General features: G+C 57.3%; 2 protein-coding genes across 5 annotated transcripts in view; one reads left to right on the forward strand and one right to left on the reverse strand.

Moving 5' to 3' along the window:
- Window positions 1–26,598, forward strand: part of DRG1 (developmentally regulated GTP binding protein 1) — a 78,027-nt gene that overhangs the window by 18,956 nt on the left and 32,473 nt on the right. Inside the window, exon 2 of the mRNA XM_088828341.1 lies at window positions 9,878–10,029. The gene's annotated coding sequence lies outside the window, so the exon portion shown is untranslated. The remainder of the gene's footprint in view (window positions 1–9,877; window positions 10,030–26,598) is intronic.
- On the reverse strand, window positions 81–18,268 carry PATZ1 (POZ/BTB and AT hook containing zinc finger 1). 4 transcript variants are annotated; one of them, XM_088828340.1, is made up of 5 exons: window positions 16,286–18,268; window positions 14,876–14,939; window positions 8,694–8,865; window positions 3,013–3,150; window positions 81–1,585 (listed from the first exon to the last, which is right to left on the reverse strand). In XM_088828340.1, the coding sequence occupies exons 1-5, from the start codon at window positions 17,554–17,556 to the stop codon at window positions 1,167–1,169; spliced, it is 2,064 nt and encodes a 687-aa protein (XP_088684466.1). In that variant the 5' UTR covers window positions 17,557–18,268; the 3' UTR covers window positions 81–1,166. The 4 variants fall into 4 exon arrangements, with proteins under 4 accessions (XP_088684466.1, XP_055261506.1, XP_055261508.1 ...); XM_055405533.2 differs by having other exon boundaries at window positions 1,407–1,585; window positions 3,013–3,085; XM_055405531.2 differs by lacking the exon at window positions 3,013–3,150 and having other exon boundaries at window positions 82–1,585.

Consider the following 26,598-nt stretch of genomic DNA (forward strand, 5'->3'; position numbering starts at 1 on the left):
AGCTGAGTCTGCAGGTCCCAGGGGCACAGACTGCCCATCCCCCGGTCCCAGAGACCCCCATAGCTGAAAAAAACAGACTCAAGGCAGCAGGCAGAGTAACGTACTAACGCTTTTAATACAGTCTGATCAGATCATTTCACATCGCAGGGTTGACCCGGGCTTGCTCCCGTGCGATTCCACCTCAGTGATGGAATGATGCCCACCCTCGCTGGTTCTTCCTCCCTCCGACAGCACGGAGAGCGCCGCCCGCCCTGACCAGACTGGCATTTTTAAAATTTTGCATAAAACTATTTCTTCCATAGACTTCAAACAATCAACTAGCCAAGTTAATTATGGTACATCTAAACAAAGTTTTAATCCTAACCCTAACGTGTGACTGCGGTTTACAAAGAGCTCTGTATCACCTGGGATAGCTTTCAGTAGCAATTCACTACAACTGGTCCTAAAAAATAATAATAATAATAATTAGAGAATTAAAACCCAACAGCAAGTTGAATGGTTAAAAAAATCACAGAAGAACTGGAATCTGGGGTTGGAGTGTCCTCAATTGCTAAGCTTGTCCTAGTGGCAGAATGCTAGCCTTCAGGCAGGGCTCAGAGAAAGGCTGGGGGCCCTCCAGGTCAAAAGTCAAGCTCAGGGGGGCTCTCAGAGGGCACTGCCCCCACGGTCCAGGGGTCACTGCTGCGGGCTTCCAGCTTCCTTAAAAACAGTTGGGCGTCAGCTTTGTGTAAGTGGGTAGAGACCCTACTGTGGCTTCTGTGGGGGGATATGAGAAGGGGGCATGAGGGGCTGGAGAACAAGGGCTGGGGACCAGACTCCCCGAGGCCCCAGGGCGCTGTCAGGTCTGGGTGTGGGGCTGGGGCCACTGAGGACGACGAGCACCGGCGGCTCCAGCTTCCGCGCGCTAGCGAAGCCGGCCCTGGCCTCGCCTGGGAGGCCCGCGTGTAGTGTTTGCTGCCCTCATCCCATACCACGTCTCATCCATTATTTCTGCCGGGTATCAGATGAGATTCTATTTCTAAAGACCACTGGGGGGTGGGGGGCAGGTAAAAACGAATAAAACTCTTCTCAGCTACAGAACCCAAAGACACCACTCCCTTCCGCACTCACAGCACTTCCCAGGCGCCCCCAGTGGCGTCTCTGCAGGGACGCAGCGTCTGGAGGCCTCACTTGCCCTCGGGCCCCAGGGGCTGCTGGTCGACCTCGGGGTCGACCAGCGACGAGGCGAAGGCGGACTGAACGATCTGAAAGCCAAAGGACTCGAGGAGAGACATGTTCTGCTGGGGTGAGAAAGGCGAGCCGAGGGCGGGGCCCAGGTCCCCCAGGGGGCCCCCGAGGGCGCGGACATGCACCTTCTGGATGTGCTTGTTCAAGTAGGACTTGGAGCGGAAGAAGCTCCCGCACTCGGGGCAGGGGTATTTCCTCTCGCCCTCAGACTCCATCTTGTTTTTGGGGACCGCCATGTCGCAGGAGAAGGAGCCGTTGGTGCTCTGTTTCTCGGGCGTCTTCAGGTCGCTGGCGTCCGAGAGGTCGCCGTAGGAGTCGGAGCTCTCAATCGGATCCTGATGCGAGCATTTCTGGCCTTCTAGAAGGAAACAGAACACAGAGGGGCCGGTGAGGCCGGGCTCTGGGGACGCCCCCTTGGAGGGGGTCGCCCCCTTGGAGGGGGTCGCCAGGGGCCAGTTCACGGACTCGTGGAGGGCAGCTGATGGCCAGCCACCGCCCAGCAGAACCCACGGAAGTGCAGCGGGTCAGTTGGGGAGCCCGGCGTGCCTATGGGGGTGAGGCAGTGGGGCCTGGGGCCGCTGACCTCCATCGCTGCGGACTCTCCAGGCAGGCGCACGTGTGCTGCTCACCGCCATCTTAGCCTGCTTCGAGGAAGGATATGGAGAGGTGGCCTCCACTGCCTCCACCCGGACAACTCAAGAGCCCCACTCCTAGGCGCCCTCTCAGGTGCCTCTGCGGGTAAAACAGCTGTGGTAATGATGTTGAGCAGGTAAGTCGGTGACCTCACCTTGGCACCAGACTGGCTGCGCCCTAGCAAGGCAGAACCAGAGCCATGGGCTCCTCGACCCAGGCAGACCCCATCGACCGCTGAGGCTGAGCCAGTCCTTCTCCCGACGCTGTGAACACACGCCCTGCCCTCTGCGCCTCCGCCTGCCAGAAGCCTTCCGGGCCGACTGGTCAAAGCACAACAGCTTAGAAGGAACTGAACAACTCCATCGTCTGCTGTCCATACGCAGGGCCCGGGACAAGCCGGGCCTTAGGACAGCCCTCGCTCATCTGCCTTGCCCGGCCCACACGGGAATCCTCCACCACGAGCAGCTTCCTGCCTGGGTTCAGAGCGCCATGCCGGGAAGGGAGGTCTGTGATGGGAGTGTGGAGCATGCCAGCTCTGCCGTCTGCCAAGCCTGGGCATCACCCACGAGGCAACAACAACTTGAAATACCGCGGAACAACCGGAATCAACCAGTGGAGGTGGGGCCTAGGGAGCTCTACACAAACCGAGTCGGAGTCAGCGCCATGCATCTCACAAACGCGGCCAGCGGCTCTCCGGAAAGGGCTGCCCACAGCAGCCAACGGCCCCTGCCAAGGGGGAAGCCAGCCCTTGGCTCCCCTTGCCCACAGGCTCAAAGGAGAAGAAAGCGTTCAGCCGCAGCACCACGCCCTCCTGGAAGGGCCACAGGCAACGGACAGGCCCAGAGGCTCATCATGCAGGGCTCCTCTTCCTGCCTGGGCCCGGGGCGTCCCTCAGGGCTCTAGGTGTGGGGACTGGCCAGGAGCTAGGGGGGAGGGCTGGGGAAGAGGAGGCGGGGGCTGGATCTCGGCAGTGCCCTGCAGTGAGACCCCCACTGTGACTTCTGTCCTGGAGGCCACTGCCACTCGGATCTCGAGCCTCCTCCTCGAGGCGGCCAGCAAGTCGGCCGCCTTCCCGCCTCCCCACGCCCGGCCCAGCGCCCCCACGACACCGTCTGCGCAGAGAAGCAAAGTGCAGAGCAAGGGGTCGCTTGCCTTGGTCGCCATAGGTCCTGGCGCAGTGGAACGCTGCTCCCCCACTCGGGATGGGCTCCTGGTGCCTGGAGACCTGGGGAAGGGGAACACCGTGGTGGGTTTTAACATGGACCTTTAAGTAGGAGGCAGAGGAGAAACCTAAACAAGACAAAAGGAGATGAGATCCGCGGCCGGCACACAGACACCTCTCTCTGCTTCCCCCTCGTCTCTCCTCTGGCCGCGCTGGCTAGCACCCCTAACAGGGGCCCTCCTTGGCTCCAGAACGCCGTAGCCGCGGGAGCCACTGCCAGGCTCAGGAGGGCGGCGGCACCGTCCTGAGTTGGCATCTCTGCAGAGCCCGCCCCGCAAGGCTGCAGTGGAGTCCACCTGGAGGGAGGGCCTGAGGTCCCGCTCCTGCCCGGGCCAGAGGCCTGCTGCCTCCAGACCGCTCGGTGCCTCAAGGGGGCCAGTGGTCCAAGCGGACGGTTCACAGCCCCACATGAGCTGTGGGGACCCGACTAGAAATACAGTCAGGAAAACACAAGGGACTCCAGGGCAGCCGCGGGACTCCAGCCGCCTAACACTCACGAAGGCAAACCATCTGCACAAGAGACCAGACGGAGGCAAGTTGAAGTCCCTAAGAAGCGCCTCCGAAGTCCCCCTCCTCCGGATGGTCAGGACCAGCTCTGTTCTGCTCACCTGCAGAGTGACTAGATTTAGTGACTGTTTAGACCTTCTGAAGAACAATAAAAATGGGAAGTTGTCTTAAAAGGAGGGCTGCAGTCATCTCTCATTCACGATGGTCTTCTTGGTTAGGTTTTGGAGGATCCATCAGGTTCACGTAAGGAAGAAGGAAGGGGGACAGTCCTGTCTCTACTGTGGGGGAGAGGCAACCCCGCCGTCAGGGAGCTGCCCCACTCAGATGCTCCGAGATCACTTCGGGCCTCGAGACGCCTCAGGCTGTGAATAGTGGATCTTGGATCAGCTTCCGCAGCCGCGACGAGTCCTGGGAGATGGAACCGGCTGGGCCAGTCAAAGGAACTCTACTTGAGGTTTCAAGGGAAGGAGCTGTGACATCAAGTCCCCCTGCAGCCAAGGATCCGGAAGTGTCTTCAGCAGGAACCAAAACTTTGCAAAAGGCCCATGTACGGTGCTAGTGCCTTGATGGTATCCCTTCGGTCCAGAGGCAGCTGACCTATCCTTGGGTACTTCCATTTTCTTGTTAAATTACAGCCACAGGGTAGCAGTGGGCCCACAACCAATGGGCCAGTGGCTGGAGAGCACAGTGAACGTCTGCACAAGACTTGGTGTCCTTTTAATGTTTATTTATTCTGTCTTCATTGCGGCTTGCGAGATCTTTAGTTGCAGCATGTGGGATCTAGTTCCCCAACCAGGGATCGAGCCCAGGGCCCACCCCCTGCATTGGGAGCATGAAGTTCTAGCCCCAGGGAAGTCCCTGAGACTAGTTTTAAAAATGTTTGGATTGGCCTGGCTTTCAAATGCTGCTGGAACTATTATTCAGTAAAGGTCACCTTCAGCGAGTGACAGAGGCATGCCAGGCCCTGCGCACTGCGCGTATCATGCTGTGCTTCACAGCCACAGGTACAGCTGCTAAATGGCAGAGCCTGGACCCAGTCCAAGGACCACATGCATTGCACAGTCCTTCACCACTAGGCAGACTCTCTCATGGTCCCTGCATCTTGGTCCTGGACCCAGAAATGTCCCCCGGCTTTGTGCAACAGGCTCAGTTACCACACTTAAATTCCTGCACTTCTCTGCCACGTGTGCATGCTAAGTCGCTTCAGCCGTGTCTGACTCTTTGAGACCCCCATGGACTGGTAGCCCACAGGCTCCTCTGTCCATGGATTCTCCAGGCAAGAATACTGGAGTGGGTTGCCATGCCCTCCCCCAGAGGACTGTCCCAACCCAAGGATAAAACCCAGGTCTCCGGCACTGGCAGGCAGGTTTTTTAGAATCTCATTTAACAAACGTGCTCCCGATGGTAGCAGTTGTGGTTCTGGAGGGAAATGGGGGACAAGGTGAACTGAGCTTCCTCTCCTGACGAAAACCCTCCGGGAGAGGATGCTACTGTCCCACCCTGCCTAATAGAGCATGCTGTCCTGTGCTGTGACTGGGTGGTCTGCCTGTGGCCAAGCATGGAAACAGACTGGCTTCCGAGGGTACCACAAGAATACTCCCTCGAGGGAGGTTGTGGTCAGGAGGAGCAGGGGAGGACCACAGGATGGAGGACCTCCACCCTGCCCCCTAGCAGGCAGCAGAAATATCAGACTTTCCTACTGACACGATGACACCGCTGCAGCAGGCAATCTTTGTCTCTTCATCCCTGTGGGGCCTCTGAAGTGGAGCGAACCACTCTCCTGGCACACTGGGACAGGACCACAGCAGCCGAGAGGGACAGAACAGGTGGGAAGGAGCCCCAGGAGCTATTATATCTACTCCTCGTGGGAAGAGCTGTGCTGGGGACACAGCAGATGCTCAATGAAAGCTCACTGCGTTTTCCTGGAAAACAGTCTGGGGACCATGTGGCTGGGTCCCCTAGATGCTGCCCCAGCTGCTGACTGCTTACTATCTATAGCAAAGCCACGTGGTGGGTGGTAGGCGGCATCCACAGCTGCCACCTAGAGCCCAGAATTTAAACACACGGCAGCTCAGCAGCCAAGTTCTGGATTGAAAGCTGAGTTTTCCGCGAACACATCTTTGAAGCCAGATACATTTGGCTGGAATTCTAAACTCACCTGCCTGTCCATCACTGACTAACCAAGAACCAAAGAGGCCACGTGATACAAGGTTTGGGGTGATGGGGCTTGAGCACACCCGTGACACCCCCCTGTCACCGACGGGCTACCCTCCCGCGCTCCAGAGGCGGAGAGTCTACCGCCACGCGGCCACTGGGTCTCCGCGGCATGTCCTTGGCTGGTGTGTGCACTTCCCACTCTGGAGGCAAACCCTCTGCTCACAGCTTCCACATGCATGCAGGGGTCAGAGGCTGCCTTCTCCTGGTCCACACCTTGGTGGGGCCGTGCCCAACTGAGCCATACTGGAGGGGGCGCTGAGCAGGTCTGTGTCCGCACGGCCCAAGAGACGGCACAACCGGCGTTGGTGACAATGTGTGCGCTGACCTCTGGCTGGAGAGACAGCATTCTCTACCCGTGGAGCAGTGACGTGTGGGTGCAAATGTTGCCTTAGTCAAAGAGAGACTCCCAACATGCTCTCCGTCGCCCTTCCTCGTCCCAGGATATACACACGTATAAGCGACCTGCCACAGAAACTTCTAAGATGGGACAGCCCGTGTCCCGATGTGTCTCCAGCTCAAAGACAAGGTCATCGGTCTCCAGCCTGGGATCTGCCCTCTCCCATTCTTCATGGGCAAGAGTCTGCTGTGTGGCTGCAAGCAGGCAGACGGGTGAGTGGTCGCGCTGACCGCTCAAGGACTGCAGGCTCTCAGAAGACACGTGGTAGCCACCCTGCTCCAGCCTCACCTGCTGGTCAGCTGGCTGGCCCTCTGCGTGGACCCTCGCAGACAGAAGGACATCCGCCCAATTCCTGCGGCAGCACCTGTGTCACAGCCTTGCTAGGTCAGCCCAGAGCTCCCTGTGATCTGATTCCAGGGTCTCCGTGTGCCAGTGGCCTGTCCTCTTCCTGGCAAAACTGCCTTCGTCTTCCTCTTTGTGGGGGAAAGGAATTTCTGCCCGAGGAATGAGTTCAAGGCGGAAGCCTGCTTCTTCTCTTCTGACAAAGACCAAGACTGTCTTCGTTCTGAGGACCCAGGGTGGTCTGGACTAGAGCCCTCATCTCTCTTCTCGGAGGAACAGGACTTCTGCTCCAACGCTGGGACCCGAAGCTGCTTTGCTTACAGTCCAGATCCAGGGGCTTCTGAGGGAAAGGGGGCTCTGGTTCTACTATTCGGGCATCCCCACCCCCTGGGGCCACGTGGCCTGTGGCTGCTGCCCAGTCCTCTTCACCAGCTCAGGACAAACACAGCCTGACTTTCAGGAGTTGCTGGCTCTGCCACATCAGCTGTCTCCTGACTGGGTCAACGTTCCCTGCTGTTCCCTGCTGCTCTCAGCTCTTCTTTCGTCCTGAGCAGAGTCCGCAGGGGCTGTGACCTTGGGCCCCCACCCCATCTCCCTGCCTCTGTAATCCAGGCTTCATCTCAGTCTCCTCGCTGGCATCATCCTCCGTGCACACCGGTTTCCCACCTCTGATCTCTGAGCCGACTCTCAGGCTGAGAACATCAACCCTGAAATCCTGACAGAGCACCTGCAGGCAGCACAGTGCGGCACCTGAAGCCGTCAGGGGCGTGAGGAGGAAGCCAGACAAGGAACCGTCTCCTCCCGGAGCCGGGCAACCCCGCTGCCCTCCACGGACACGCAGAAAATAGGACAGATGCCTCCACAGCTTTTCTGACCACCTCCCGACCCGCCCGCTTCCACAGCACTTCCTGGTGGTACACACATCGGCAGCCGGCAGCCTTCAAGCCAGACCCCGAGTGTGTGGTCCTGGTGCGGGGTGGACCCAGCACAGGGCAGCAGGACACCTGGCTACTCTGCAGGCACCCTTCACAGGATTCAGAGACCCCGGCCAAGGACTGCAGGGGCGCTGTGCGCGGTCCGGACCAGAATGTCGGCGAGCTGTGTCTCTCCCGACAGGCGACAAAGGAAGGCCTCCCGAGTGTGCCGTGGCTTGCAGGGCCCAGAGGACAGTCACCCGCCTCGTCTCCCGGGATCCTCACAACAGCCCCGTGAAGTGGGCGAAGGGGTGTCCTCAAGCCCTTGTAGAGATGAAGAGACTGAGCCTCAGACACGGGGGACGGAGAGTTCAAGGTCGCACAGGAAGGTGAGGTGGGGGGCCGGCGAAGCCCAGGGTCCCCCGCCTCCTGGCTCAGCGCTCCGCCCGCGAAGCCACACACAGCACTTCCAGGAGCACTGGGAGCAGCGCGTCCCAGGAGACAGGACGCCCAGCCCCGTCCCCCGCTCCCCAGCCAAGCCAAGCGCACCATGCAGAAGCCTCCTCAGCACACCGGACAGCCGCGCTGACTCCATCAGCAGACACGGCACAGCCTCCTCCTCTGACAACACGAGCCTCAGCCCTTCCGGCAGCCGGCGGGCCCGGCAGAGGCGACTTCACCCAACACGACAGTCAGACGCCACCCAGGCAGACCTCGGCCGCGAGCACGCTGCCCTGCTCAGAGCACCTGCCATGTTCTGCCCTCATCAAGGCCACAGTCTACGCGGGTCTGGATTCCTTTGACCACATATGCTAGAAAGTTCCGGCCCTTGTCCACCTATGGACTTGACCTCCTTGCCTGGCTGCTGACTTTTGCCCGTCTGCCCGTGACTCAGCCGGCACGGCTCTCGGGTCGCTCTCTCTCTCCCACCTCTCGGGGGTCTCACGACTCCCACCGACCTCAGTGGTTCAGCACGTCCATCCTGCCCCCGGGGCAGCAGGCGCATCACGGCCCCCAAGCCTGGGGACACCTCTCTCCTGCCTCTGCCTGACCTCCTGGGAGCTCCCACTCCAAGCTCCCCAAGTTGATGGGAAAGGAAAGGGCGACAAACAGCTAGCTAAGGGGGAGGTGTTCGCCGCTCAGTGGGGAGGGCGGGAGGGGTGGCTGTGCAGAGTGGGGCCTGAGGCGGGGCGCAGGCCCGCCCCCCAACGTGAGGAAACGGCAGGGCGATTACCTCGGTTACAGATGCTGCAGAAGTTGCTGGGCCCCTCACTGTGCTTCTTCAGGTGGTCTGCCATGTACGCCGCCCGCAAGTACTTCCCGCATACCTGGCAGGGCACCTTGTCTTCATGACAGGCCAGGTGGGAGCGCAGGCGGTCTCGGGTGGCGAAAGAAGCATTGCAGGTCTGAGGGCAGAAAGGAAAACGGGGTGAGGTAAAAGCTGGCACCCACACCTGACTCCCTGTTGAGCACACTGTGCCACAAGGCATTTCCAACCAACACAGGAACTCCCTGTGCAGAGAGAATTCGGCAGGCAGCCCAGGCTTCCTGCCCAGATGCCGAGCAAGCCGCTCCTGCTCACCACAGTCTTCCCCACGGGACCCCTGAGCTGGTATCACTGGTTCCCACTGGCCCCCGACACGCCCATTTCATGGCAGGCTGAGTTCTGCAAAACGAAGAGCTAGGCACTTTTCATTCTTAAACATTTAAGAACTGACTTTCATTGCACTGGCTGTAAGTGAATTTACAGAAGAGCTCCTGGCATGTAAATAGAACAGTCTTCACCTTCTCTACCCTGGGTTTCCCCTGGTTGCCTCACACAAAGAATTCCATTTACTCACTATTTATTCAAAAGTGACATTGGTTGTGGCCACGGGGAAATGGGAAGGAAAGGCAGGACAGCAGAGATTACCCTTCATAACATTCGTGTGCATTTGCACTGAAAAAGCAGCCTGTGAAATGACAGCATCAACTGTGCACATGTGAAAATTAGCAGACTGAGAGCTGGAGGCTCCTGGGGGGCATCTGGAGAATTCCCAGGGCTGGTGCCAACCAGGACAGCACTGCCTGCGCCGGCCGAGTGCCCCTTGTGCCGGGCGGGCCCAGGCTCCACCTTCATAGGTACTAGTGGCAGGCAGTACCTCACGGTGGCCCTCGAGGCTGGCTGTGCCCTCATCCTGCCAGCTGGGAGCTGCACTCAGCTCCCCAGGTCCCTCAACTCAGTCCCAGATCTGCCTGCAGTGTCCCACCCAAGCGGGGGCCTGCACAGAGCCCTGGAGGTCACCAAACGCCGGGAAAGCCCTGAGGAAGGTTCAATCTGAAGACCTTCAAACTATTTTGGTTCCATGTATGTGTCTCAGCTTTGACTCAAGGTTGACTTCATTTCTTTTCTCCATACGTGTGTGTTTACTGTTTTAGAACCATAAGAGAAAGCAACATTCACCTTTAAGGTCATCACAGACGGAATGTTAACTCACTGAAGACCGGCCAACCCATCAACTGGCTAGAATGGAGGTGCTCCCACAGTCTCCGTTGAACAGACACAGATCCTGAGACCCCGGGGCCTTAAGGTAAGCGTCTGAACACTGTCAGCACGTACAGCGTTTATCTGTCGCTTCACTGTACAATCAAAGCTAGAAACAAGTGTGCGAGGTGCTGTGGAGACAGAATCCGCCGAGCTGGCTACCCCAGCCGCACGTGTGTGTCAGGACTGCCTCTGTTCTTAGCCGTTATCGTTTGAACAAGTGTTACAGATGTGAATAGAGCAAGTTATGCTAATACGATACAGCTTACCCTTGAACAGTTTTCAAGGGTTTGAACTGCAAGGGTCCATTTATATGCGGGTTGTTTTCAATAGTAAATACTGTGATAGGTGGTACACCACCTATAATCGGCTGAAACCCAGGAGGAGGAACCTGGACGAGGAAGACTTGCATGAATAGAAGGCCGACTGTTGCCCAGAGAGGCAGTGCCCCTAACCCTCACGTCGTTCCAGGGTCAACTGTACTGCGTTCACCTGCTTCACGTTGAGTTTATTCATGTGGCAAAGGAGGGAGCTAAGTTCTGAGAGTGATCTGCACAAAGCACACGGCTCAGCTACTGAAGAAAGAGACCCCCTGCCACTGGCGGGCCAGGGCCCTCCTCTCCGTGGCCACCCTGGGGTGCTCCCACCCTCCTCGAGACAGTCTGGCAGGCAGAGGTCCCGAGAGGACCTGGGACAGCTGGACTGAGAAGCGGCCCCTGTGCCTGTGCTCTGACCACCTCCAGTCTCAGCAGAGGTGTCTTCTGGGGAAAGGTGTTGGTAGTTTTTATCAGTGCCCTTGGGGGCCAGGCTGTCCTGACAGAGGTGACAGGATTTGTGCAGGGAAACGTGAGCACTCACGTGGCTCAGAGAGCATCATGGGTGTCTGGTCTCATGGCCTCAGTAGGGGGAAAACTGAATTCTTCCCTCACCCAGCCCACCAGCCTGTAAACCAGGATAAGGGGTGCTGTGGACACCTCGGGGAGAGGGGATGAGAGCTGGGTTGCTAGACAAGTGGCCGAGGACCACCCATCCCATGACGAGGGGCAGTGTGGTCTACAGCTCACAACACAACTCAAAAAGGAAGCAACCACGGACCAGGTGGAAGAAAGCGCAGCTGCAAACGCACACTGAGGAGCCCGCCTTCCGCGCCCTCTGGATGAGGATGCCGCTGGTGGGGGGTGAGAGAAGCCCTGCTGCCAACTTTCGTTTGGGACGTGTCCTTACAAGCACTGCCTGTCACACTTTGCTATCAAAAGATAACGGACAACCAAACCTCAATTATCCGCAAGTCGATTATCCATCTGGGGGATTAGCTAAGCAAAGCTGAAATCGCAGACCAGGCTAAGGTTTCCCAACCCGTCCTCCATTGATTATCTCTCAAGGAATGAAAGCTAACTTGAGCCTGAGCAAACATCATTAGGAATGTAAATCTGCTACTTGGAAAAAAAAAAAAATGAAAACTTTCCTTGTGTTACAAAGCCACGCTGGAATGGTGGTTGGCTTCTCTATGCCAACACTGACCCTCTAGCCGGAGAAACAGAGGTTTTTAACTGAGAAAGTGCCCAAGTCCATGCCTGCCAGAAGTTCAGACAACACCGAGCATAAAGGGCCTGGTTACTTGACCCAGGAAAAGAAGCAGAGAAAGGCTGAGAGAGATGGATCTCAAAGAAGGGGTGCCCAGAACTTCCAAGCTGGGGCCACTCAAGACAGAGGCAGCCCCTGTCCCGGAGGCAGGAGAAGGCAGGGGGACCGTGCCAGGATCAGCACCCCGACCCAGTGGTGCTGGGACGGCCGCTTGGCCCCAGCCCTGCATGCAAGCAGCCCGATGTTGCCAGTGGTCCATCTTCCAGGGCCCCCCAGCTTGAGTCCCCTCTGGTCGTCACCACTCAACCCGGAGCCCCAGCCAGGCTCCCTCCCCGCCCTGCCAGTTTCTCCCCATCCCAGACTTCCAAAAGTCCCAGACTCCCAAGGGTTGAGCAGTTCGGGAATGGGGGCACACCCTACCCCGGTGGCCTTCGAGTCCGGCAGCCTCAGGGGGCGTTAGAGTCTTAAGGACAACGCGGGGGGGCCCAGCAGGCCCCCTTCTGGAGGGTGTCAGTTCCTTTACTCCCACCTCAGTTCCTAATGAGTTATCCCTCCAGCCCAAACCACCCCGACCAGCCCCCGAGAAGTGGGGCCATGGGGAGCAGCAGGAGAGGTCTGAGCTGTTCCAGCCTCTCAGCGTCAGGCTGAACTCCCTGTGGGGGGAAGGTCCAGCCCACATCATGCGCAGATGAGCAGCGCTGGGGCATCACGAAACCCCAGGGAGACTGGTGTGTCACCGCCAGGCTGAGCCTCCATGCCCCGCATTTGGAGGGCCTTTGCCCTCAGGCTGAGGCTCCAGTCCCCATAACCGATGCCTCTCTGGCACCAGGAGGGGCTGGCTGACAGGTACAGCCATGCCCAGCTCTGCCAGGGGCCCCAGGAACCAACTCCCAGTGAGCCGTCTCTTCACCTCCGATGCTTTCAGCACACACAGCATGCAAAACACACTCCCCTGGCCTGTTTAACCCAGCCCCGGCACACCTGGCTGGCCAGCCCAAACCTAAGGGGCAGCACGTCTTCACCTGCCAGGTCACCGTCAGGGGGGTTCTGGCTGTGGGGCTGGAGCCGGGACCACGGGCCTGTGAGCGTGTGTGAGTCGGAGGGCAGGGCAGGGCAGGCACGTACACCAAGAGACCGTGGTGTCGGCGTTACGACACAGACCAAAGACAAAACACACAAAGCCTCAAATGTTAGAATGAAAACTTTTATCATCACTCCTATTATTCCCACAGAGCCCAAGGGGGCTAAAGGACACACCGCTGGGATCCAAGGGGGAGGGTCCAAAACTGCTCTATCAGCCCCCAAATCCATTATCAGGATGACCCAAGGTAAAGCTACTGGTTAGTCTAGTTCCTGAGCAGACCTGCTAATGAATGACACTCAAAACCACAACTGTCTAATTCACGAGCCAGAAAGGAAAGCGGGACCTGTGTGAATGGAAGGGAAGCAGGCAGCTTGGGCTGGCGGCCCGAGGAGGACTCACTCCCAGGGTAGGGGAAGAGGAGGCCAGGCCCCCTTCCAGAAACCCCGGGCTTCAGGGAGGTGCTGTCAGGGGAGGGGAGGCACCGGCCCCAGGCAGGGGCAGACACCCAGGTACCATCAGTTAAAGGGGGAAAACAAGGCCAGAGAGCCCTGAAAGAGACACGGAGACCGCGGTGGGCCCAGGAAGGAGCTCCCTGCAGCCCCCACCAGGGGGTCCCTGAGCTGGGAAAGAGCCCGAGTACGCAGGAGGAGCTGGGCGCAGGAGGAGCCGGGCACAGCGGGCAGGTGTCTCCCGGGAGCAGGAGGTTCGGCCCGCTGCCACCGCCGTCCCCACCACAGAAGACCCTCTCGGGAGGCCCAGCTAGCCTACAGGCCACTGGGTGAAGGCCCGGCCTCCCTCAGGGGCCGTCCAGCCCTGCCTCAGATACCCCGGGGGGGCTGGGCAGAAGAGAGCGTTGCTGGAGGGTGGTGCTGGGCCCAGGTTTTCAAGGGCTGGGAAGGACTGTTTTAGAGAAAGGGAAAAGGCGGTGTCAGGAACGGAATGGGACGACCTCCACAAAGCAGGCCGGGCAAAGTCCCATGATGGCAGGTCGCTAGGAAGAGATTCCAGGGGCGGCAGGCCGCTGCTGCTCCCAACCCACACCTGGAAAAAGGGCAGAGAGTGCAGGTTACGCCCCCAGGCCACCGGGCACGCCCCCACTGCCCGCTGGGCGCCTCCTACTCTGCCGGGCTGCTCAGCACGCTACCTTGGAGCCAGACGTGCTCCGCGGCGGAGAGTCAGAGATAGGGAGAGAGGAGGCGGGAGCGCACGCGCACCCCGGCAGGCCCGGCAGGCCCGCCCGGCTGCAGGCCTGTGGGAGCACCGCCGCGCCTGGCCCCTGGGGGCTCCCAGTCCCTCCTGCAGCGCGTCCAGCCCTCCCTGTCGGTCTCCCCGAGCACTCCCTCCTTGCCACCAACAGGATAAAGAAGCGGGTCACCCCACAACTGTCTCCCGCCTGAGATGGTGAGAACTCGGCCCAGGAAAGGGAAGATGGCCAAGGAGAAGAGAGAGGCATGTTTTCCACCCACACAGGATTGCTCAATGGCCAGGAGAGGAAGCTTGGTTTTCTGGGCACCACAGGGCACCCAGATACCATTCAGGCAGACACACCAAGGGTGAGAATCTGGCTTAGTCTCCCCTACCTACTGCTACACAAAGAGCTCTCCAGGACAGGAAGCCACCTCGCTCTCCAGTTCGCAGAAGCCCTCGGCTGCGCGCACACGTGGCTCGGGACAGGTTAAGCAGGTGCCAGCGCTGAGATGAGAGCAGCAGCGCCCTGCCTCCTCGCCCCCACCCCCGCCGCCAGGTGCCCTGAGCTGAGCGGACCCAGACGGGGCTCCAGGCCGGGCCAGGCTGCCAGGCGCACAAGAGGAGGCGGTGCGGGCTGGGCCACCAGGAGCCCTTCCGAAACCACTTCTGCCCGTGGTGGCCCCTGCGAGCCGCCGGGAACCAGAGTCGGACCCGGCGGGCCGCCAGTACCCCAGGATGACACGTGTGGCCTGCGGCCCACCTTCCAAGGAGCTGGCAGACGCCAGGAGAGGACAGCCAAGCAGCGGAGCGAAGACAGACGGGTGGGAGCCAGGACCCAGCAACCAGAAGAGAGGGGGCCTCAGCGGTGGGAGGGAGGGGGCGGGGAGAACAAAGGAGGCGAGCTGACGGAGCGGGCAGGGGAGGCGTGCGCGGCGCTGTCAGCGCCGGCCGCCCAGACGCCAGCGGGCTCGCGGCCGGCCGCCCGAGGACAGCAGCACTCTCTCTCCGCCCCTCTCTGCCCCGGCCCGGCCCCTACCTGACACTTGTGAGGCCGCTCGGAAGTGTGCACCTGCTTGATATGTCCGTTCAAGTGATCAGGCCTGGAAAAGAGAGACCAAGAGAGACTTCAGAACAAGACCTCCAGAGAAGAGGGGCTCCAAGCTTGGCCAGACCTCCCCCCACCCCTGCACGACAAAGCAAAGTCCGCTCGCAGCCTGGCTCCCGAGGCCCAGGCCTCCGCGGCCCGGTTTTCTCTAGAGGGGGAAGGGAATGAGCTGGGCGTTTGTCTCTGACCTTGTCTGCCCGCCCCGCCCCGCCCCCACCCCCCCAGACACTCCGTGATTTCTAGGTCCCGAGGAGAGGGCTTTAGAATGAGACCGGGCTGCCTCGCTGCAGCCTTTCCGGGAGGGGCTATGTGTGCTTCATTGTCCGGACTAAAGCCCCTTAGAAACTCCGTGTTCCCCTCCCCCAGCCTCTCCCGCCACAGCAGCCAATGAATGCCACCCGGATGGAATTCAGTCCCCAGAGGCCAAGGGATGGAGCCCTAAGTCCCCAGCTGGGCTGGTAAACCAGATGCCCGACAGAGCAGGTGGGCAGGGGCTGCCTGACCGGTACGACTGGTTCCTGCCTGGGGCCCCTCTGAGGGAGTTCTCTCCATCTCGGTGTTCAGACACACAAGGCCCTCAGAGCCCAGGCAAGCTAAAACCAGCCTTTTATTCTGAATATCCTCTTAAGAGGAAAAATAACCCTCTGCTGGCAGACAAGTCTGCAAGTTCCTTATCAGTCTCACTAAAAAGTCGATCTAAAAAGACATCCTGCCCTTCTCCCCCTCAGTCCAGTGCACATAAAGGGGATCTGCGGGTTCAGGTAGGCTCTGGAACCACCAGGTCAGAGCATATCAAAGATCTCGCTCTTCAGAAGACTCTGGGTGCCCAGCTGCGTAACCCCGTGATTCTGGGGTCTCCTGGCCCAGGACCGCCAGCGGTGGGGGTGGGGGCACGGCGGCGGCGTGGGAGCCTATGCAGTCCCAGAGGCACTTGTTTCAGTCCCTCCCCCGGCAGCCATTCAAGCGGGGAAAGTCGCTGGAGGAGCCCGGCCTCCCGCCCCCAGAGGGGGCCCCTCGCCTGGTGCCGGAAACACAAAGGGAGCCCAGGGAGAAGAATGGTGAGGCCCAGTGGCTGTGGCCGCAGCGGGAGGAATCCGGCCCTTCCCACAAGGCCCCGAGGAAGAGGCAGCAGGGCCGGCCCAGCGCCAGAGAACCGTCCCCGAGGCAAGAGAAAGCGGGTGGTGGCCATACCACCTCAAAAATCGGCGTCGTTAAAACCCTCTGCCCAAACCTGGCGTGGCCCCACAAGGTCAAGTGAATCCCCAGACACTGGCGAGGGGCTGGCTGTTCCAGGAGTTGGGCTATGAAGAGTCATGGGGGGGCGGGCACACCGTTCCTCACCTGGAGAAGCCTTTCCCGCAGCTCTGGCAGATGTAGGGCTTGCCCACGGACCCGTCGTGGGAGCGCACGTGGTAGGACATGCGGTCTTTCCTCTTGAACCGCAGCCCACACACGGGGCAGGAATAGGGCTTCTCCCCCGAGTGGGAGAGCTTGTGCCGGTTGAGGTGGTACACGTCGCGGAAGATCTTGCCGCAGATCTCGCATGCCACCTGCTTCCTGGTCCGGCTCCTCTTTCGAGGGCCGTCGGGGTCCTCAGAGACGGGCAGCCCGTTTTCACCCAGCCTCGGAGGAGGAAGGTCGATGTAGCCCAGCTGGAGGCTGGTGACACCATGCTGCGCCTCGTGCTGCCGGAGCCGGTTGGCATCAGTGAACACCTTCCCACACAGGCCGCAGGGAAGGATGCCTGCCTCCCTCAGGCCCCCCGGGGACCCGAACATTGAGTCCAGCAGGTTGGCCTTCCTTGGGCGGCCCCGGCCTCGCTTGCCAGTCAGGGGAGGAGCACTGGACGCCACATTGGGGAAGGGTGAGGTCAGCAGCTGGGGGGACAGGGGTCCGGCCACCATGGGCAAGCGGTCCACCCCAGGTAACACAGGCAGGGAGGCCTGGCTCCCAATGGCTGCACCAGCTGCCCGTGCCGCCTCCTCCTCGGGTTGCATGCTGCCTGCGATGCCATTGCTGTTGGCAGCTAAGGCTGCCCCGTTGGTCATGTCCAAAGGGAAACCCAAGTCCGAGGTCCCCGGGGGGCGAAAGAGCATGATGTCTGCCCGGGCAGGGGGCACCAGAATCTGCACATTGGACTGTTTGATGACTTCCTGGCAGATCTCAATGACCGACCTCATCAGCAGAAACTTGGCGGCAGTCATAAGCTCAGGGAAGCTCTCCAGGCGAACCACGATGCGGGAAGTGTAGGCGAAGTCCAGTATGTCCCCAAACACCTTGGAGCTGATGGTGTGCATCTCCAGCTCCCGGCTGCCCCCAGCCCCGCCGCCCGGGGCCGCCGCTGCGCCCCCCACGTCAGCGGGGCCCCCGTCCGCAGCTCCGCCGTCGCCCAACTGGGCGCTGAACACCGACTCAAAGTACTCGCTGCAGGCGGCCAGCACCGCGCGGTGCGCCGGGAAGCTCTCGTCGCCCACCCGCAGGAGCACGTCGCAGAAGCGCCCGCCGTTTTTGCGCTGCTGGTTCAGGTTGTGCAGCATCTCCGTGCTGTGTCTGCTCACCTGGTAGGTGTAGCAGCCCGACGGGCCGCAGGAAGCGTCGTTCACTCGCTCCATGGCCGCCGCCCCCTCCCCAGAAGCCGGGCCGCGGCACTTACCCGCCCCACTCCCTTCCCCTAGGCAGCGAGAAGCGGGGCGCAGCGAACGTGTCTATACTCCCCACACGTGCCGGCCCGGGGCTCTGTAATCCCGCAGGTGCGCCGAGCGCACACGCCCCCAGCCCGGATCGGACTGTCTAGACGGCAGGACGCACCACCGCCCACATAGCTGCCCCCACCCCTGCCAGACCGTGCACTCTTCTCTCGTCTCCGCCCGCCCGCCCGCCTCCCCTTCTCTGTCTACCTCCGGGGGGGTACGCGAGCAAAGAGGTGCGCCCCTCCCGCAAACACGCCTGCCACCTCCCCTCCCGCCCGCCAGGCGGCGCCGGCGCGCAGCCAAGAAGGCGCGCGCGCGCGGGGAGGAGGAGGGGGGTCTGTCGCGCAGGCGCGCGCGCGCGCGCCGCGGCTTTTCCCGGGCCCGCTGGGGGCGCGCGCTGCGTCCCCTGCAAAGCGCGAGCCGGGGCGGGGGCGCCGGAGCGGAGGAAACAAAAGGCTAAGGCGGCGGCGGCGCCGGGGCGCGCACCAGGGCGGCAGCGCGGGCCGGATCCCGGAGCCTGGCGGGCGGAGTCGGCGGCGAAGGCTGGAGCGGGCGGGCAGCGGCGGCGGCAGGGCGGGCCCTTTCCCGGGCTGAGCGAAGACGGCGGCGGAGCGACTGCGTTGCGGCCCCGGGCTCCGTGTGTTCGGAGCGGAGGAAAGATGGCAGCGGCTGCACTTCCTCTTGCACTTTCACCCCTGGGGGGAGGAGAAGGAGGGGGCGATACCAACAACACCCCCCCCTCGCTTGCAGAAAAAAAAAAAGAAACGGCGAGCTCGGCGTGGGGGGCCCCCGGTGCCCCCGGCCCTGCACGTGCGCACCCGGATCCCTGGCCCGGACCGCCCCGCGCTGCAAACTTTCCACTTTCTTTGTGCCGAGCGCCCCCCCCCCTCACTCAGCCGAGGATGCACGTCCCCCCTTCCCTATTTATACACCCCCCCTCGCAGCTCCGCTTCCCCCCGCTTCCTGCCCCCCCTCCCCAGTCCCCTGCTCCGCCAATGCTAGCGCAGACTGAGCCCCCGTCCGGCCCCCGCCTCCCCACCCCGCCCACGGGGCCGGGGGCTGCAGTCTCAGCCCCCCCGGACCAATGCAAACGAAGCGCCTAGCCAGCAAACCAGCTCCCACTGCCCCTCCCTCCCCGCCAAGAGTGGCGACTAGCGGACGGGGCCGGGGGAGGGGGGCGGCCGAGGGGGTGCAGATCCGGGCCCCCCAGCCTGCGGTGTGCACCCGTTAGTGGAGCGGGCGTCGGCTACGCTTCGGCACCCCCCTTTGATGCGCGAAATCCCCAGAAGTCGCCTGCGACCGCCTCCCCCACTCCCAAACCCAGAGAGGGCCAGGGTCCTCGCTGGGGCCAGGCCGAACCTCCGGAGCTCCTTCTGGACCCCGCATACTGACTGAGCCGAAGGGGCTTCGAGCCCGGGAAAGCCGGGGATACGAGGCCATCGTCCATCCCCTCCCCAAAACCGCCACACGCCAAGCTTTGTGCCCTAGGGAGTGGAAAGTCACCAGCTTTGGGAGGCGACAACAGGCAAGGGCGGTGGGCAGGAGCTGGCTTTCCCGCGTTCTCCAGGGAAATGGGGGTACAGGAGGCTCCTGGGAGCCTTCCTGAGGTCGGGAGCATCCCCAGCGCCCGCAGCCCAGCGAGTCGCCAAGCGCTCGGGCCCTGAGCCCGGCGGGCGGGCCTGGACGCTTTGTCCCCGGCTGTCCGGGAGATGCTGCCGCGCACGGGTTGGACGCAGAGGTTCGCCTGCTCGGGAAGAACCAGCGACCGCCGCCAGGGAGCCAGACTTGGAGCTCTGGGCTGCAGGCACAGCGTGTGCGGGCGGGAAGTTCCCACAGTTGCAAAGAGGGAACGAAGTATGTGTTCCAAACTTTCCACGGTTCCAAACTGAGCGCTTCCATTAAGAGAAGCGGTGTGCGGGGGGGAAAAGCATTCTGGGTATTAGCATGCAAATGAACGGGCCCGGCTTCCAGCTCCTGTCGGGATTCCCACCGCCGCGCGCCCTAGTTGCGCGGAGCCACGCGCGCCCGGGGGCTTCCGGGCGTGGCACCGCGGGAGGACTCGAGTTCGAATTCGAGACCTCTGCTCGCTGCTTGTGTGTCCTGGTGCCAGTCACTCGGTCTCTCTGAACCTTCTTTGAACACCGAGGACAGCAGCACCTGTCTCGAAGTCTGCACAGCACACAGTTCTGCGCCGGGTCTTTCTGCTTACACACCTCCGCCTTTCTAGGTCAGAGTAGGTGTCAAACACCTGCTGAAGACAGTAAGTGATGACGCTTAGAGGCTTGAAGGAACTTCTCTGGGCCCGGAGCCCGGCCATCTGTATTCTAAGTCCAAACTAGCTGTGCACCTCAGGCTACCGCCTTAACCTCTCTGAGCCACAGCTCGGATCCTTTGGTGGATTCTGGGAACCGGCAATTTTTGTGTTGGAGAGCAGCGACAAAGAAAAAGGGAAGGGATCTGATTATTGAGTGCTTACGGTGTAACACACAGCCTCTCTCCAAGATAGAGACATTTCCATTCTACCGCTAAAGAAAATGAATGACTTGCCCTAGACCACGCAGGTAGTGGTGGAGCCAGGAATCTACTTGGGTGTGCCCCTTCTTTGCCAGTGGCTCCTGGACCCCCCACTTCAGTGTCTCCACATGAACTAGAAACTGGTTCTCAGTCTGCCGTGTTTTGCTGAGATGCCCTGGAAGGGTCACTTTGAGAACGTGGGTTCACAGAGTGCTCTCAGAACTCTGCCCCACAGTGCTCTGAGGAAAGCAGAAGAGGCATCAGCCCCATTTTGCAGATAGGAAGCCTGAGGCTCAGGGGACTTGACTGAGTGGCCCATGATCCCACTATGAGGAAGTGGCCAGAGACTGGCTGCTGCTAAGTCACTTCAGTCGTGTCCAACTGTGTGTGACCCCATAGACGGAAGCCCACCAGTCTCCCCCATCCCTGGGATTCTCCAGGCAATAACACTGGAGTGGGTTGCCATTTCCTTACTGGGAGCTTTTTCCTGCCTATCCTCTGGGCAGAAAAATTGTGTGGTTGGCCTGTGATGGTCTCCCATTTTCATCTATGGCTGAACTTTTCATCTTGCCTATCTCTTAGCTTCTTTCTTTTTTGATATAATTGAGATGAAATTCATGTAAAATTATCCATTTTAAAGTGTGTAGTTCAGCAGCGTTTATTACACTCGTAGTGTTGTGCAAACAAGACCTCTCATCAGGTTCCAAGACACTTGTGTTGCCCTGGAAGAAACTTCTGTCTGCACTCCCCACTGCCTCCAGCCCCTGGCAACCGCCAGGCTCCGTTCCGTTTCTGTGGGTTTCCTTGCTCTAGATATTTAATATAAATGGAGTCACACAATATCTGATCTTTGGAGTCTGGCTTTTTTCACTCAGCTTAATGTTTTCGAGGTTCATGCACGTTGTAGCACCATCATTCCTTCTTATGGCTGAATTCCACCATTTGGATATGCTACCTTTCATTCATCTCTTCATCGGGTTGATGGTCTTGTGGCTGCAGTGAGTAGTACCACTATGAACATCCAATTACAAGTGTTTGCTTAAGTACCCGTTTTCAATTCTTTTGGGTATATACCTATCAGTAGAATTGGTGTCATATGATAGTCTATGATAATTCTGTGGTAACTGTTTTCCACAGTGGCTTCACCATTTTACATTACTACCACACATGTCTTTTTAATAGCAATTTTAGGCTGATCAAACCTCTCATTTTATGAATAAACATGCTGGGGCTCAGAGAGGTTAAGTAACTTGCCCAAGGTCACACAGCAAGGTTCAGACTAGAATCAAATTTTCCTGAGTCCCTAGCCTTCCACCCACTAAGAGTCTCCTGCTGTTGCTGCTGCTGCTGCTAAGTCACTTCAGTCGTGTCCGACTCTGTGTGACCCCATAGATGGAAGCCCACCAGGCTCCGCGGTCCCTGGGATTCTCCAGGCAAGAACACTGGAGTGGGTTGCCATCTCCTTCTCCAATGTGGAAAAGTGAAAAAGTGAAGTTGCTCAGTCGTGTCCGACCCTTAGCGACCCCATGGACTGCAGCCTACCTGGCTCCTCCATCCATGGGATTTTCTAGGCAATAGTACTGGAGTGGCTTGCCATTGCCTTCTCCTGCTGCTGCTGCTGCTGCTAAGTCACTTCAGTCGTGTCCGACTCATAGCGATCCCATGGACTGCAGCCTACCAGGCTCCTCCATCCATGGGATTTTTTGACAAGAGTACAGGAGTGGCTTGCCATTGCCTTCTCCGTGCCTTCTTCTACCCACCTTCAAAAACCTGAACTACTTGCCTGAGTATCTGATGACTGATTTGACAGACCTGTCCGGTGAAAGGCTAAATCAACCGTATTATGAAGCTCCTTCTCTTCTCCCAACATCTGTCCAAAGATCCCACCACCATGTTCCCAATTTCCAGATCACACCTTGAAAAGGTGCAGAGCTCATAATCCCTGTGTCTGCCTCCTGCTGCTGGCCTGGTGGGCCAGCTTCTGTTTCTGTGGAAACCATGCACCTCTGTTTTGGCAGTGCACCAGCTGGACAGCGAACTGAGAGCATCCTCGTCTCCCAGGCAAAGTGGAGCTGTCAAGGCTGTTTGCTCGCTAGATCCATATTTACTGAGCACCTACTAAGCACTAGTTTTTTGTCTGTTTTTCAAAAATTGTTTTAGATGCCAGGGATACAGCAGTGAGCAAGTTAGACCACGAACCGTGCCCTCAAGGAGCCCACAGCCTAGGGAAGGAGACAGACAACAACAAAAAAAGGACATCAAAAAGACTTCTGTCTCTCCCCCGTTCTTCAAATTCTCCCGTCCTTCCAGGCCCTGCTCAAATCCCACTTCCTCTGGGACACCCTCTCCACAAGCCCAGATCCAAGTAATAACTCCTCTCATCTCACAGTGCTTCCCCCCCGCCACCCCGATTGCAAAAGTGATATGTGATTGCAGGAAAATGTAGAATATACTTGAAAAGATAACAAAACAAGAACGATCCTGTGTAATTTCATCACCAAGAATTAAGCGCTGCCGTTTCCTTCCCATCTTTTTCTCCTTCTACGTATGTATAATGTTTTTGTTTTTTAAGCATAATTGGGTTCTACTTTATGTACTGCTTTATACTCTGGCCTCATAGCAGTGTATTTTCTTCCCAGCGTGTTTTGGTGTTCCTGTCTGGGAACAGGGTGTTGATAATAACAGCGGACATTTATTGAACAGTAACTGCCAGGCATGGCACTGAGAACATTAACCTGGTCTACCGTCTGTCATTCTCGAAACTCCCCCATGAGATGCATGCTCTGGGATTCTCATTTTGCAAAGAAGGGCACTGGGGAATGGCCAGATGAGGAAGGGGCCAGGGTGGCCGAGTATGCATAAAGCAAAGTGGCCCCTGGACCCCGACTGCTCCTGGGGCCTTCCCCACAAACCCAGACTGCCAGGCTTTGGTCGAGCAATTGGCTGTGAGCCAGGGATCCAACGGAAGGAGGTGATGGAGAGAAGCAAGCCAGAGGGGCACCTTGGTTTCTGCCAGGCAACCAGAAAGCACCCTTCACACCTTTATTGGGCTTGCTTAGAAGGCCTGTGACAGCAACGCACCACCTCTGCTGGCTGCCCAGTGCTGGGCTGTGTCGACAGGGTCATTTGTTGGGCCATGATGGCACCTCATGCAGGAGCAGAGCACGGGGTCTGGAGCCAGACAGACAGCGTAGTTTTGGGTGAACTGTGCCAGAACTTTATTTAGTGCCTCCAGCCTTCCTCTGAGGGTAGGATTATTGCCCTCTTTCCTATAGGTGAGGTTATTGAGAAGTGAGATGGTTCGTCCAAGCCTGCATTGGTGGAGGGTGGGGTCCAAGTCAAGAGCTAGCCACCCTGACTCCAGCAGCCAGCCTCTTAGCACTGAACCCTAGGCCTCTTTTCTTTCTTGACATCTGGGTTTCCTTCATGCCTGGGAAGAGCGTGCAAATCATTTGCCTCTTCACAGAGGATCCTGCAAGAGGCTACAGAGTTTCTGCCCCCACCCCCACCCAGCTTATCTCGGCCTCTCTGTGCTGTGGTCTCTGGGGCCTGACAGGGACCCTGCGGGCTGGGGTTTATCATCAGCCATATTTCCTGCCGCTTTGTCACCAGCAGGACTTTCTGTCTCTTTCAGTTAATCGGGAACGAAAAAAAAAAAGCAAAAAGGCTTTCTATGTAATTATCTTGTTTTTTTCCTATATGCAAATCTATGAGAATTTTTCTTCTTGCCCCTAATTAGTTGAAGAAGAACTCTAGTGCCACTGGTGACATGGGTGCGGGAAACATGTCAGATGATAACTGTTGCATGCTTGCGCGCGTGCGCACACCCCCATACGCGGAAGACAAGCGGCGGGCTCCAGATGCCAGACAAAGTCTATATCCTTAGTATAGAGAGAATTCTTAAAGATCAATTAAAACGTAAACATCCCTCAAATCAGGATATTTGTTTTACTGTGTCTTAGGCATTTTGTGAATTTGAAATTTTTCAAAATAAATGAATTAACTAAGAAAAGAACTCCGAACCACACAGCATTGTGAATGTACTAAATGCCACTGAATTATACACATTAAAATGGTGCCTTTTATGTTATATGAATCTTACTTCAATTAAATTTTTTTTCTTTTTTTCCATCCATCTAGTAGGTCTTGTTGGTTTAGTTTTGCATAACATTTTTCATGACCTAATTATACAAAAGGGAAATGACTGCTGCAAAATACAGAAATATAGAAATAAAATTGTTTTAAAAACAACCATAATCCCAACCAGCAACAACCCAGTTACAATTGGGGGAGCATTTATTGGTAGTACTCTAATTTATATTCCTTTTTTTCTCTTTCTTGATACAAATAGGTTAATTTTTAAAAGAATATCCTAAAGGAAAAAATGTGCAAAGGACACAAGCAGGCAACTCACAAAAAGAGGAAACGCAAACATCCCATAAAAACCAAAGACTATTTCCAGGGTATTAGTTGGTCTCCATTTAAATATAGCTTCCCCAGACATCCTAAGTTTTGGATTGGCCAAAAAGTTTGTTCAGTTTTAAGTAAAAGACACATCCTTGGTGAAAATTTAAAAAGTTTTACTTAAAACTGAACAAACTTTTTGGCCAACCCAATAGTTAACTCACGCTGTTTCCAGCGGTGCCTGAAGCTGCCCCTTTCCTACTTTCACCTCTGACACCAGTGTTCCTCAGGTAATCATTACCCCTTAAGTCGTCTTCTTCCCTGCTAGACAGAGGCTCCCATGCAGAGAACCCTCTTATCTCAGCCCACAGTATCTCTATTGCCCAGCACAGTGCGTGTGACTTATAGATACTTGTTGAGTGAATCTATGAAAAAGGCCATTTTTGGCGATCAAATTATCAAATGTTTTGCTAGCTGTCATTATGGCTGCAAGGGCCCAGAAGGACCCGGTTCATGACCTCAGAGAACTCAGAGTTCTCATGCTCTGAGATGGTGCCTCCGTGAGACTTTCTGGAAAGCAATGTTTTAAAAGGCTAGGAAATACTTTTACCCTCTGACCTAGCAGTTTCATTTGATGGAATCTGATGAAAAAAGCACAGCTGTGCTCTTAAGATATGGGTTCAAGAATGTTCACTGGAGCACCGTTCCTAATAATGACAACTGGAAAGCATCAGTTGTTTGCATGAAAAAAAGTGACAGCGTTTGGGTTGAGTTAAGCTTTTAGCTGAAGATTTCATGGTAGAGTGTGGCCCAACCACCAGCTCCCTTTGAAAACTCTGTCAGCACTATATGGCAGGATGGTCCCTGAGCATTCCCCACTCCTGTTCCCCAGCCCTTGGCGCAGGACACAGAGCCCGGAGCACCCTCGGAGCTCAAAACGAACCATGCTTGTTGACATGAACGAACCTCAATGGAGAGACCATGGGGTAACCTGCCATGGGTGTCCATGCTGGGTCTCTATCTCGGGCTTTTCCCAGACCACTGCCCTCCTCTGAGCCTCAGTTTCCTTACCAAAAAGTTGGCTCAAAAAAGTTAGCTCTCATTATCATGGCTTGCCATGGTGGTGGTCAGCCTGGCTTAGATAATTTTTATTTTTATTGTTCATTTTTCCAAAAAAGATTATTTGGAAATGAAGAACAGAAGGAAAAAAAAAAAATGACCCACAGTCCCATTATCCAAACAGAGGTACTAAAATGTTATTTTTGCCTTGCCCTTCCTTCTCCCAATTTTTTTTTATCATGGTAAAATACACCTAACATAAAATTCACCATCCTAAACCATTTTTAAATGTACCATTCAGTGGTTTTGAATACATTCAGCGGCTCAGCGGTAAAGAATCCACCTGCAATGCAGGAGACATGAGTTCGATCCCTGGGTCAGGAAGATCCCCTGGAGAAGGAAATGGCAACCCACTCCAGTATTCTTGCCTGGAGAATCCCATGGACAGAGAAGCCTGGCAGGCTACAGTCCATGGGGTCAAAAGAGTTGGACAGGACTTAGTGACTAAAAAACAGCAACAAATGGTGCAGCCATCACCACCATCCGTCTCTGTAGCTCTTTTCATGTTGCAGAGCTGAAACTCTGCTCTTTAAACAGTAACTCCTCATTCCCGCCCCTCCGCTGCCCCTGGCAACCACCAGTCTACTGTCTGGGTGATTTTGACTCCTGTAAGTACCTCGTATAAATGGAATCATACTATATTTGTCTTTCTTGTCCTCGGTGTTCATCCATGATGTCAGAATTTCCTTCCTTTTTGAGGCTGACTCATATTCCCCTGCACTTATGAACCGTATCTTACTTATCCATTTATCTATTGATGGATACCCAGGTTACTTCCTTATTTTGCTATTGTAAATGATGCTGCCATGAACTTGGATGTATAAATAGCCTTTTTTCCCCCTATTCCAACCTGTAGATTTTTTTAAAAGTGTTACAGTGATACTAATGAATATATACAATTTTATCTTACGGCTGCTTCTTTTTTTA

The sequence above is a fragment of the Moschus berezovskii genome, chromosome 19, assembly GCF_049115385.1.
Source record: "Moschus berezovskii isolate FMDL1 chromosome 19, NW_MosBer_1.0, whole genome shotgun sequence".
Classification (NCBI taxonomy): domain Eukaryota; kingdom Metazoa; phylum Chordata; class Mammalia; order Artiodactyla; family Moschidae; genus Moschus; species Moschus berezovskii.